Source organism: Camellia sinensis, chromosome 1 (genome assembly GCF_055761805.1).
Source record: "Camellia sinensis isolate YWXY chromosome 1, ASM5576180v1, whole genome shotgun sequence".
NCBI classification, from domain to species: domain Eukaryota; kingdom Viridiplantae; phylum Streptophyta; class Magnoliopsida; order Ericales; family Theaceae; genus Camellia; species Camellia sinensis.
Window position 1 is genome coordinate 54,510,689 of NC_138961.1, and position 12,486 is coordinate 54,523,174.

Sequence of the window (12,486 nt, forward strand, 5' to 3'; positions counted from 1 at the left end):
AAAAAGTTGAATTGACTTTGACTTTTAACATAACGATCCAATATCAACCGTTGATTGACAGAGTAGACAAACACGCGATGTACACAACAACGTTCTGATGATAAAACTCATCCAAAAACCCCGCGAAAATTGCAGAGCCCAACCATCTTCCACCATGATAATTCTCTCTCCTAAAACCCTATCCCCTCCCCCATTCCTTCACCTTCCTCACAAAAACGCTAACCCTAAACCACCCAATTTTGTCTGCAAATCCGAGCTCCGAACCGAGAGAGGGCTCGAATTCGAGATCGGCGAATCGTTCTTCCGCCATGAAAGCGCCATTGGCCGCGACCTCGGCGTTCTTGCGGCTTCGCTCTACAAGAAATCGAAAGGCGAACTCAAAATCCTGGACGCAATGTGCGGCTGCGGAGTTCGATCTCTGCGGTACTTGGTGGAGGCAGAGGCGGACTCTGTGTTGGCCAATGACGCGAACGATGAATACAGGAGGATTATATTGGAGAATCTTTCTAGGGTTCCGAGGGGTTTGGGAGATGAGAAGAGGTGGGTTGTGACTCATTTCGATGCTAATAGGGTAATGACTGAGTGTTATCTTCAGAAAGATTATTTTGATCTGATTGATATTGATTCGTTTGGGAGTGATTCGAGTTTCCTGAGGTCTGCTCTTTGTGCTTTGAAATTGGATGGGTTGGTTTATGTCACTTCCACTGATGGTTTCTCTTCTGGAGGTCACAGGCCTTACCAGTGAGTTTTTTTTTTTTTTAACTTTCACATTTCCATTGTTTAGCTAGTTCCTGTTGCTCTGTACATTGTCTTGAAACCATTTTTTATTCATCTTGATTGAATGGATCAATTTGAGGTGGTTACTGTTAGTTCACATTAGGGCTGCAAATTGAACTAAGCTACTCGAGTTTGATTCGTGTTCGACTCGTTAAAAATTTGTTCAAGATCAGCTTGGTATATAAGCAAGTCAAGAACTAGTTAAATTTTCAAGTCAAGATGCTCGATAAACATATGGAGACTATAAAAAATCAAGTTATTCGCGTTTGACTTGTTAAAAAATCCGTTTGAGATTGACCCGGTATGTAAATCACCAACTTGAATAGGTTTTGAAACTCGTTAAGTATTCAAACTAAGCTTGAACAACCTGTTACTCTACTTGACTTGTTTACAACCTACTTTACATACAATAGGTTGTTATATACGACATGGGATGTTTACACAGAGAATGTGAAGTTTTGCAATCTTTGTGTACATTGCCTGACGCAATGGTTATGGCTGTGTTTCTGTTTTTTCTAGTTCTTTAGCTGCATACGGAGCATATGTTCGCTCTGTGCCATTTTCGAATGAGATTGGTCTGCGAATGCTTATAGGTGGAGCGGTGAGGGAAGCTTCTGTATTGGGCTATCATGTTACACCACTTTTCTCTTACTATTCATACCACGGACCTGTTTTCAGGGTGATGCTCCGGTTTAACCGTGGAAAGCTTCCCATCAAAAGGTGTTGTATGATTGTGATTTCGTTCAAATTGTATAAATTTTAATATTTTGGTGATCATATATGTTCATAGCCAGGTATTATGGTTTCATCGGCTACTGCAAGCAATGTGGGCATTCTGAAGCATTTTCATGGGATAAACTTGGTTGCATCACTTGCCCATGCAATGAAGCAAATGTTTGTCTTTATCCCTATGTTTTTTCTTTCCAGCAAAAGATCCAGAGCATTGATAGTTGTTTACTAATATTTTCAACCAATTAATATCTTGTTGAAAACATTTGTGCTATGCACATTTCAAAATTCAAATGGAAGAGTCTCTGGCCCTGCACTACACAAATATAATCGAGGCATATGTATCATATATATATATGGACATTGCGTATTAAGAACAAAAAAAAATAAAATGTGGATATGGTCAAATGGTAAAATTTCTCTTTTACAAGGAAAAAGAGGCTGGTTCGATTCCCACTAATTTTTTTAATATGATAAAGGATTTCATATAGTTGGTTGTGATTCCTGTCTTTTTAAATAAGAATAAGGGAGGAAAGAGAGAGAATAAAAGTGGACTCAACATTTTCGAAACTCACATTGTACTCCGGCCTTCACCATTAATTTATTGTTTTTGACACTTCATATTTATATCAAAATTGCATAATTACTTCAATGCATCTTTGCATCAAGTCTACCTTTTATGTTATTGTTGGTAAATGCAAACAACATGAGATTGTTTAATTATTATTTCTGATTCTACTACACACCGAGATATCACATGAGATTCTTGGTTTATTCTTTCACTACCGTGAGAATTCTAAATTCCTGTTAGTTCTTTTCAGGTTTCTGGTTCACTTCGCGTCATAGGGCCCCTTTGGACAGGACCTCTTCACAATGCTACCTACATGACAGAAATGTTAAATTTGGCTGAAGAATGGGGATGGACAAGCAATGGCATGGGACTGGATCTGGAAAAGCTATTAATACGGATGATTGATGAAAGTGACCCCGAGTTACCAGCTGGATATATCAAATTGGATGAGGTTTTTGTTGAAAACTTCACTTTTTATGTTTTGGGTTCTTGGTGTCAATGGGATGATATGCTGTCAATTACTCTCAGAAAATGCAACTGATACCTTAATGTTGTTTGTAATTTCATTGTTGATTTCTTCTTGATTTTGTTTCAGGTATCAAGACGAGCCAAAGTTAATTCTCCTCCACTAAAGACCATGATGAGCATCATGCAGAAGGTAATGCTGTAGAGTCCTACTGCCCTAGTAATCTATTTTCAATTTTAAATGAGTGAACAGACAAGGCAATCAATGTTGCTTGAGAATTTTTGTTACTAATTAATAATGCCAAATCATAGAAGCATTGGATTTTGGGCTGTCCCTATTGCCAGTGCATTTTTCGCTCAGGTCCAGTGCATGATACACACAATCAATGCATTACTGTACTCTGAACCCAATTAACAATGCTCTGTCACCCGAGGTATTTTTAGAGTAATGAACATGAGTGTGAGTGATTGGTAAAGAATTTTGTATAATATTTGGGGTCTCTAGCATTTTTGTATATCTCTAGCATTTATAGAAAATTTGCAGATTTATTTGACAAAGAATCATATAGAAATTTTGAAAAGACTCAAAGGATATAATTTTTGTGTGAAATAGTATCAGTAGTTCTTTGAGTTAAATTTAATTAAGGGCAATGCTAAGCATACAAATTATTTTCTCAAAATTTTTACCAAATACTCACATGGGTGTGGGATCCACACTCACATGAGTGTTTAGTAAAAAATTTGGAGTCCCTAGAATTTTTGTTTATTTAATCTAACCTTCAATTGAAAGTGGTACATTGCATTATCATTAGTCTTGCTTTTAAAAAGGGTAGTGAATGCAAACCAAAAATAATGTTCCTTAATGGGCCTTATTTAGGCCTACGTAGCTTTTGCTTACTTTTTATATGTTTTATTTTTGAATTTCTACCAAAAAATGCTTATGTAAATACTTGATAAAAATTAGTTTAATGATTTTGAAATTCAAATACATAATTCAACCTAAAATTATGAATTATTTGATCTATTAATTTTTGCCTGTGTTAAAATCTTTAATTTATGCTTTTTGGGATGATAATTGATAACATGGTATCATTTATGTTTTTTTTTCTTCTTCTGTTTGTAACTTTAAAGGTAATAATTTTGATGTAAAAGGGAATCAGTTTTTTCAAGTTGAATTTAATTTGTGGTACAAAGCATAATTATCAACCAGCTTTTCCTTTGGAAAATGGTTGGTCAAGAGGAAAGCAAGGAACAAAGAACATCACTTATTTGGCAGCTATTACCAAAGCCTTATAAAATAACTAAATCGGGATTAGTCAGAGCTTCCATGGCAAGTTTAGGTTTGATTCCATATATGGGTGATTTAGTGTAAATTGGATCCCAATTGAGTTTTGGCATAGTGTAGATACTTTGGAACAGCGTAATCCTAATTCGTGTTTGTGACATTTCCAACTGGTGAAATGGCTTTGCAGGAAGGATATGCTGTTAGTAGATCACACATTGTCTCCAATGCAATTAAAACAAACTGTCCTATGGCTATGTGTGTGAAGATTGCCAAGGAAATCAATGGTTCAGAATGATCTGTGAGCAAATTAGTCTTGTAGATAAAACAAACTGGCTGTAGAGGCTGCAATTGTTGCTGTTGCCTCTTGAGAAAGCATCGAGTCTCCTGCAACAGAAAAAACAAATGTCAATCAGGTAAGACTTCAAATTAAACTCATTGAAGGCCAACATGTACTTTAATGATGATTATTAGGAGATGAATGAAAGTATTGTATGCTTACACGATATTCAAAATTGCTTGTTGTTTGACAGATAGTTTCATAAAAAATTAAGGACTTCCATTCCCAACCTGCAAATTTGGGAAACCAGAAGCTACCAATGGAACAAGCTGTTCACTGGCCTTGCATTGTAAGCCATTAACTTAATTGAAGGCTTCCATCGCTCAAAATGTGGGAAAACTCTTGACAACTATAAGAACAGCTGCGTTAGTGTATATATGTGAACTCAGAATTCTTGCTGGAGCAGACTCTTTTCGCTGACTTAACAGGACCCTCTATCTAACAATGCTTCATGACTTATGGGGATGAACAGGACTTCGATTATTTTCCCATGCTTGTAAAAGAACAATTCCAGCAAGGCTTGATCAAATCACAAAGTTGACAAAGTGGAACATGTATAAACTTTGTTTGGTATGATCAAACAAGAAGATTCTGGTCACCATAAGATGTAATTGTTGGCTTAGCAGACATAAAACTTTTGGCTAGTTTGAACAAAAAGCATACTTTGTCTTTTATGATATGGACAATTCTCGTTGTCTTGCTTCTTGGCACGAGAAAAACTAAATTCAATGGGGAAAGTCAGATACATTGCTCTTTTTCAACAAAAACCAATGACACTAATACCTATTTTGTGATTTTCAAATGCAATAGAAACAAGGAAATGCTACAATATGTACCCACCCCTAAAAAGATTCACTTAGTAAGAAAATATATAATTTTTGTGATGAAAATTATGATTGGTAAAATTATGGTATGCACCCAAAAAGTTATGAAAAGCAAGTTATACTTCTTAATAAAAATTATACTTTTTGTAATGAGCAAAAAATTACATGTGCGGAGAGTTATATTTTTTAGATAAGCAAAATGTATAAAAACTATATTGTTTGTGGTAAAATTATATTTTTTTGAATCAAATGCATATCATATGAACCTTTTTCAAGGTAGCCTTTCCCTATAAACAACAAACAAATTTGACATCCAGCTCCACAGCCTTGGAATGGAAAATTGGTTCAATTGAAATAAATCCATCTAACCAAGATCACAGTAATCTGAAAAGTCATCATAAATGCCAAAAATACTTCAACTACTGACAAAACCATCCTCATCCTTCCCAATTAACCGAGCTAAAACACCTAGTCATTTCTTCCATACAATAGTCCATTTGATAAAAAAAGAACTGCAACTAACTGAGCTCAAAAAACTATTTACACTCACAAAATTTGATTCATTTGAAATACGATTTCGTGTAAGATAAAATTACTTCAATAAGCGGTTGTCTTCAGTTTTGAGTCATGTGCACACACCAGTGATTCCTTGCTTCACCAGTGATTTCATATCTCAAAGCATCTGATAAGCACGGCAATACCTTTATGGACACATTTGCCATCACAATTCGATATCTCATTCTAATTCTCTATGTAATGCAGAACAAACATCAACCATTGCAATTAAATCATGACATGTGCAATCTCCAGGAGGTTTGGGTACACAAGGGTTGAAAAGGGATAGTTTGCCAGACGCTAATTGGAGAACTATAGAACAGCAGAGGTCATAAAACATGTTTATTGATTTTTACACATGGAAAACATAAGAAAGAAGAAAAAAATGTCGTAAAAATATTTTTATTTCTTTCTTCTTTTTTTATTTTTTGATAAGGCCCGCATTTGAAACATGAGCCCCCTCAGCTATGTAACACCATTTTATTTGCTCTCAAAAACCAACAGAAGCATAAACACCGTCTCTGCAAAACCAATTCTGATGGAGAGTTCGTTCAAGGGCACTCTTTTTCATACAATTCACTGGCATATTTCCAGTTCAGAACTTTCCAAATATTCTTCAGGTAGTCCAGACTAACATTTTTGTACTGCATCCAAAATAAAGAGTAATAAGCGCATTGAGAAGAAAAGTAAATAGCGAAGATTCTGCAGATTGAACAGGGATAAAGCGAGAGCTACTTTTCTAAAACACTTCCTAGTTTATATGCAACCTAGATACACTAGAATCTCTTAATTCATGTCCTTCAGTTAATGTCTTCCCGTCATATTTACAACAGTCACCCGGTAACAAATTTATAGCTCATTGATGCTCAAGTTTGAACATTTAAATCAAGGATAAACAAATATAAACATCTCATACAGACCCTTTGATGTACAGCATTGTTGAAGACATTATCTCAGCTCACACATTTAATTTTCAAATTTTTGGTTCAGAAGTTGATTTCCAAACCAAGAAGAAGTGTGTACCGAGAAGAAATGATGTGTGGAAATAGAAGCTCCCCCCGACAATTACCCAAATTATAGTTGACCCCATTAGTGCAAAGAAATTACAATAGCTACCCTAATGGACCTGAAGCTTTACCTCCATTAACAAACATAAGAAATGACAAATTTGTCTTTTTTATTGGTCAAAAATGTTAAAAATTAATAATGAAGCATTTTTTTTCAAAATTTGATGACAATATCAAATTTCATCCAATTGCCTAACAGGGTTAATTAATGACATGGGGTGTAAGGGTGATGCGATTAACCCATCAGGGATGATGGTGTAATTTCTTCATACTAATGGATTAGCCGTAGTTTGGGCAATTGTCAAGGGAGGTCAATGTGATTTACCCTTGTAATAAATATCCATTGAAACAACTGAAGGACAAAGAACTACCTGCAAGTAGTATGCATCTTCCCAAACATCTATACCAAGCAGAGGAGCTAAACTTGGTCCTTTAGTTACTAGTGAGCCCTGTAACAATAGTTCAAAACATTATAAATATGACCACTTAGTTTTATAATAATAATAACAACAACAACAAAAACAAAAACAATAATAATAATAATAATAATAATAATAATAATAATAATAAATGCAATAAAATAGACCATAAGCAATCAATTATTATAAAAAGCATAAAAACTACATGGCCAAGGAACTCTGCAAACTTGAGGGATTCCATGGCAACAGAAGTACATACTCTCCTGAAATGACAGGTCCTCGCCAAATAATAAAAACAACAAATAAGCAAAATAAATAAGAATGTTGCTATAAGCAACCCATAATTTATTTTGGACCCCCTCAATTTTTAACTTTTTTCTTATTACAATAATACCCTCAAATAAAATTACTAAAAATGATGTTATTAATTTTGGGACACACTATCTTACAATTAAACCTACACACCCACTACATCATGAATTAGGGTATATGAGAGCACCCACCTCCATCACCACTCATCCATCTTTCCCAAATCCCACATTCAAAACCTACCCACCCTCAAAATCTTGAAAACTCATTGGCGGCAATATTCCGGCTGTAACAATGGCAACCATTTGACTACCTATACTTCTTCGGCAATGACAATGAATGAAAGTTTTTCTGGTAGTCACAACTCCATAAGACGAGAGGAATACAACAATAAAAGCTTAGAGAAGGTACATAGCTTTGATGTTGTCCTTAGCTCAGAGGAGATTAACCTTGTAAGGGTAAGCTTTTGTAAACAAATGGCAAAAATAATAAAATTTGTTCGTCATTTTTTCGGGATTGAACTTTCGAATATATGACTGAAATTCAGGAACACAGGGCCAAACATTGTTTATTTGTTCGAGAAGGCATTTCTGAACAACTAAGTAATGTTTGGGAATGCAGGTTCGAACATGAAAATTTTTTAACACGTTGAACGGTCAAAATTGTTAACATTTGCAGTAGTTTTCATTTTTTCAAGTTTGGAAATACAGGCCCGAACATTACTTATTTGTTCGGGAAGGCATTCCCAAACAAATAAACAATATTCTGGAATGCAGGTCTGAACATGAAAATTTCTTAACACATTGAATTGTCAAAATTGTTAATACTTGTAGAAGTTTTCATTTTTTCAAATTCGAGAATACAGGCTCGAACATGGAAATTTCTTAACACATTGAATGGTTAAAATTTTTAACACTTGCAAAAGTTATCGAAAGTAGTCCAAATCCATTATCAGGTTCAAAAGTTATTCTTTCATCGCGTAACTTTGATAATATTGTTACGTAGTTTTCTACTGAGCTCACAATTTTATAATATTTATCAATAAAACTAACCAAACCAATTATTATAATTTTTTTCCCGCAAGGGAAGAAATTATTACGAGGAAACTAAGAAATTATGTATATATATATATATAGAGAGAGAGAGAGAGAGGCAGAGAGCATACCAACTGTGACATGTGAGAATATATATTGTATATATGATATATTAGGAATTAGGCAATTTACTTGCTTGTGTATATTAGGAATTAGGCAATTCCTTTTTCTTTGTATTTCCTTTTTCTGTCATAGATTAGGGCTATATAACTGATGCACTCTTTGTAAACATACTACAATTGAATATACAGTTTCATTCAGAAAACTTACATGGTATCAGAGTTGTGTTTAAAACCCTAGCAGCAATTACACAACCCTTTGATTCTGATTTGAGTTTGGCTGGTGGTTCACTCGAGATTGCTCTCTAGGTTATTGGAGTTTGACCCATCTATTCTCGTGACCCATCTTGGTTTTTCAAGACTTCGACCCATCTCTAGTTCAATCTGTCGAAACCCCTAGTTCTCTCTCTGGTTCATAGCTCTCTGGACAAATTTCGCGACCTAGCTGATTTGCAAGTCTTTGACTCGCGACTTCTTCTCGCTGTTCTCTGCCTCACAATTGTCCCTGGTGTACGGTTCTCTGGTTGCTTTGTCGCATCTGTTGGTTGCATCGAAGTGAAGTTACCTCTCATCTTCTCTCTCTCGAAAGGGCTCTATCTAAGGCTGGTTCAAAACCCCTATCTTTCGGTTGGTCACTTCTTGGTATTTAACCCATTGGATTTTTGCATCTGAAATCCTCTAGTATTTGACCCATTGGATTTTGCATCTGAAATCCTTTGATATTGGATTATTGTCATATTATTTTCTGATATTACATTTAGACCCCACACTCTTTTGGTTCTTACACTGCGATTTTGGATATATTGGTTTATTACATTATTGCCCTATTAGCTTTCAGTTTATTATGATGATGATGGTTTCAGCTTCTGTAAAGCCCAAGAAGGGGCTCCTTGCTTCAGATGAGTGTGTTTTTTTGCATTAGAGAGGTCATTGGAAGTATCACTATCCCAAGAAGGGATGTCTGTTTGGCTCGTATTCTCAGCAGTCTCGGACTCAATTTTGTCCTTCTTCTCCAAGTAATTTTCAAGCTTTTGCCGGTTCTACTGCATCTACTCCAGCTCCTGATCCTGTTTGGCTTCCTTGACTGCTCAGATTAGTCAGCTTCAACATATATTGTCTACCTCTCAACTATTCCCATATGCCTCCGTTGTTTCCTCTCTTCATTCAGGTTTGCTTGGGTCTTCTTCAGGTATTTCTTCGTTTATCTTGATTTTTTACTCTAGTGTCTCCCATCATATGACACCCCATCTCTCCTTACTTCAAAATTGTACTCATCCTCCCTTTCCTATTGTTGTCAATGTTGTTAATGGGTCTGGTATGTCTGTTATATCTGTTGGGTATATCCTACCGTCTACTCTGTCTGCTGTCTCTATTCCATCTGTCTTTTATGTTCCTTAGGTATCTATCATTTTATTATCTATCAGTCACCTTGATGCATCTGGTTTTGATGTTATCTTTTCTTCTTCTGTCTGTTCTGTGCAGGATTGGATCTCTAAGCAGCAAATTGGGACTGGTCGTAAAGTTTGAGACCTCTATGTGGTGAATAGTTTGCATCTGCCTATGACTACCTTATCGACTACCTTTTCTTCTTTTTAGTTAGATTCTCTGTCAAGTCCTTTCTATTTGTGGCATTCTAGATTAGGACATTTGTCTGTTGACCGCTTACAGTCTTTAGCTCAATCAGGTATATTGGGTAAAGTTTCTCTTACTAAACATACTGAATGTCGGAGGTGTAAACTTGCCAAAATAACAGTCTTACCTTTTCGTAAAAGTACTTCTATATCAGATACACTGTTTTCTTTAGTTCATACTGATGTTTGGAGCCCTTCTCTTGTTCTCACCAAAGGGGGTTCTGCATACTATGTGTCAGTTGTTGATGACTGCACCTGTTACACTTGGGTTTATCTTATGACTCATAAGTCTGATTTCTATCAGATCTATCGTACCTTTCAGTCTATGATTACTACTCAGTTTGGGTCTACAATTAAAGTATTACGGTCTAACTTGGGTGGGGAATATTTTAAAAATGAGTTCTGTGAGTATTTGGCTAATTTGGGTACTATTCACCAAACTTCCTGTACAGATACACCTGCCCAAAATGGTCAAGCCGAGCGTAAAAATCGTCATCTCCTTGAGACAGCTAGGTCTTTTCTTCTCTCCACCTCAGTTCTGGCTCTATTCTGGGGGGGCAGTTCTTACTGCTGCTTTTCTTTTCAACCTCATGCCTACTCCCATTCTTTCTGGTCAGTCTCCTTATAAGGCTTTGTTCTCTCAAATTCCTAACTACTCCCTCCTTCGTATGTTTAGGTCTGCCTGTTTTGTCCTTCTTCCCCACAAAGATAGGACCAAACTTAGTGCTCATTCTGTCCTCTGTGTCTTTTTAGGTTATAGTCCTACTCAGAAAAGCTACCGTTGTTATGACCCTGTCTCTCATCGCCTTTATGTCTCTTGTCATGTTGCCTTTCTCGAACGTCTGTCTTACTTTCAACTTTCCCCTCTCACTACTCCCGTTTCCAAAGAAGATTTGGTTAACATTGACCCATTTTCTTCATTTCCTTCTGAGGTCTCGTCTGACGAGTACATTTCCATTATTCCTCCTAAGCCCATTCTTACTTCTCCGTCTACGTCACCCATGGATCCTTCTCCTCCTTCAACTTCTTCTTTTCCTCCGTTGTTGATCTATTCTCATCGTCAAGCTCCTCCACCACCAGTTGTCTCTACTCTTGTTACTGCTCCTTCTACTTATGATGACTCTGATCCTACTGCACACAGATATCCTAGTCGTGAGCGTCATCCTTCAAACAGGTTGGGTTGGTCTAATACATGTTTTTCTACTTCCTATTATACTTTTTTGTCTGTTATTCATTCTTTTTTAAAACCACGGTCTTACATGGAGGCCTGTCAAGATCCTAATTGGGTTCAAGTTATGGAGGATGAGTTTTTTGCCTTACAGAAGACTAACACTTGGGAGTTGGTTCATTTGCCTGCTGGCAAGAATCTGGTTGGTTGCAAATGGGCCTATAAAGTCAAGACTCATTCTAATGGTTCTCTCAAGAGCTATAAAGCTCGCTTGGTTGCCAAGGATTTCTCACAAGAGTATGGTATTGATCATGAGGAGACATTTGCCCCTGTTGCCAAGATGACTACTGTCCGTACCTTGATTTCTGTTGCTGTTGTTTGACATTGGCCTCTCTATCAGATGAACGTTAAGAATGCTTTTCTTAATGGTTATCTCACTGAGAAGGTCTATATACATCCTCCCCCTGGTTTTCTCCACTCCTCTAGGCAGATTTGTCATCTTCGGCGTGCTCTATATAGTTTGAAGCAGTCTCCTCGTGCTTGGTATGATTGCTTTCAGACTGCCGTTACCGAGCTTGGGTTTCATCCTTCTGCTTCCGACTCTGCCTTGTTTCTGAAATATACCTCAGTTGGTTTTTTTGCTCTCCTACTCTATGTGGATGATATGATCATCACTAGCTCTGACTCTTCTGCTATCTCTGAGGTCAAGCAACATCTCTTCTGTACCTTCGAAATAAAGGATCTGGGTCCATTGCGGTATTTTCTTGGTATTGAGGTTGCCTCTTCTCCAAAGGGCAATTTTCTATCTCAGGCCAAGTATGCTAATGAGGTTACTCACCTTGCCAGTCTTACTGATACTAAGGTTTCTGATACACCTATTGAGCGTAATGTGAAGCTTAACTCTACTGATGGTGTCCCTCTGAATGATCCCATGGTCTATCGCGAGCTGGTGGGTTGTTTAGTTTATTTGACTGTCACTCGCCTTGATCTTGTTTATGCTGTTCATATGGTTAGTCAATTCGTTTCTGTTCCTCGCTCTACCCATTAGGCTACTTTGGTTCGCATTCTTCACTATTTCCGGGGTACCATCTTTTAGGGCTTCTTGTTGTCATCTACTTCCTCTTTAGACTTGGTGGCCTATGCTGATTCTGATTAGGCTGGTGATTTTACTGATCACAATTCTACCTCTGGTTTCT

At 36.7% G+C, this 12,486-nt stretch overlaps 2 protein-coding genes across 5 annotated transcripts in view; one reads left to right on the forward strand and one right to left on the reverse strand.

The window, feature by feature from the left end:
- The first annotated feature begins 97 nt into the window (after nucleotides 1-97).
- LOC114257935 (N2,N2-dimethylguanosine tRNA methyltransferase) lies at nucleotides 98-4,821 on the forward strand. Of its 4 annotated transcripts, none has more exons than XM_028197754.2 (7): nucleotides 98-741; nucleotides 1,297-1,497; nucleotides 1,572-1,671; nucleotides 2,328-2,528; nucleotides 2,673-2,735; nucleotides 4,015-4,240; nucleotides 4,358-4,821. In XM_028197754.2, the coding sequence occupies exons 1-6, from the start codon at nucleotides 98-100 to the stop codon at nucleotides 4,120-4,122; spliced, it is 1,317 nt and encodes a 438-aa protein (XP_028053555.2). In that variant the 3' UTR covers nucleotides 4,123-4,240; nucleotides 4,358-4,821. The 4 variants fall into 4 exon arrangements, with proteins under 4 accessions (XP_028053555.2, XP_028053556.2, XP_082733557.1 ...); XM_028197755.2 differs by having other exon boundaries at nucleotides 1,456-1,497; XM_082877431.1 differs by lacking the exon at nucleotides 1,572-1,671 and having other exon boundaries at nucleotides 2,318-2,528.
- A 524-nt stretch (nucleotides 4,822-5,345) lies between these two features.
- LOC114257937 (superoxide dismutase [Mn], mitochondrial-like) overlaps nucleotides 5,346-12,486 on the reverse strand; it is a 62,510-nt gene continuing 55,369 nt past the window's right edge. The window contains exons 2-3 of the mRNA XM_082877457.1: nucleotides 6,982-7,059; nucleotides 5,346-6,187 (exon numbers count right to left, since the gene is read on the reverse strand). Coding sequence (XP_082733583.1) covers nucleotides 6,095-6,187; nucleotides 6,982-7,059 — 171 coding nt within the window. The 3' untranslated portion in view covers nucleotides 5,346-6,094. The remainder of the gene's footprint in view (nucleotides 6,188-6,981; nucleotides 7,060-12,486) is intronic.

Coding starts and splice junctions, on each gene's coding strand:
- LOC114257935 (XM_028197754.2), top strand. CDS start 98: ATGATAAAACTCATCCAAAAACCCCGCGAAAATTGCAGAGCCCAACCA. Junction 742..1,296: donor GGAGGTCACAGGCCTTACCA/GTGAGTTTTTTT, acceptor TGTTTTTTCTAG/TTCTTTAGCTGCATACGGAG. Junction 1,498..1,571: donor GGAAAGCTTCCCATCAAAAG/GTGTTGTATGAT, acceptor GTTCATAGCCAG/GTATTATGGTTTCATCGGCT.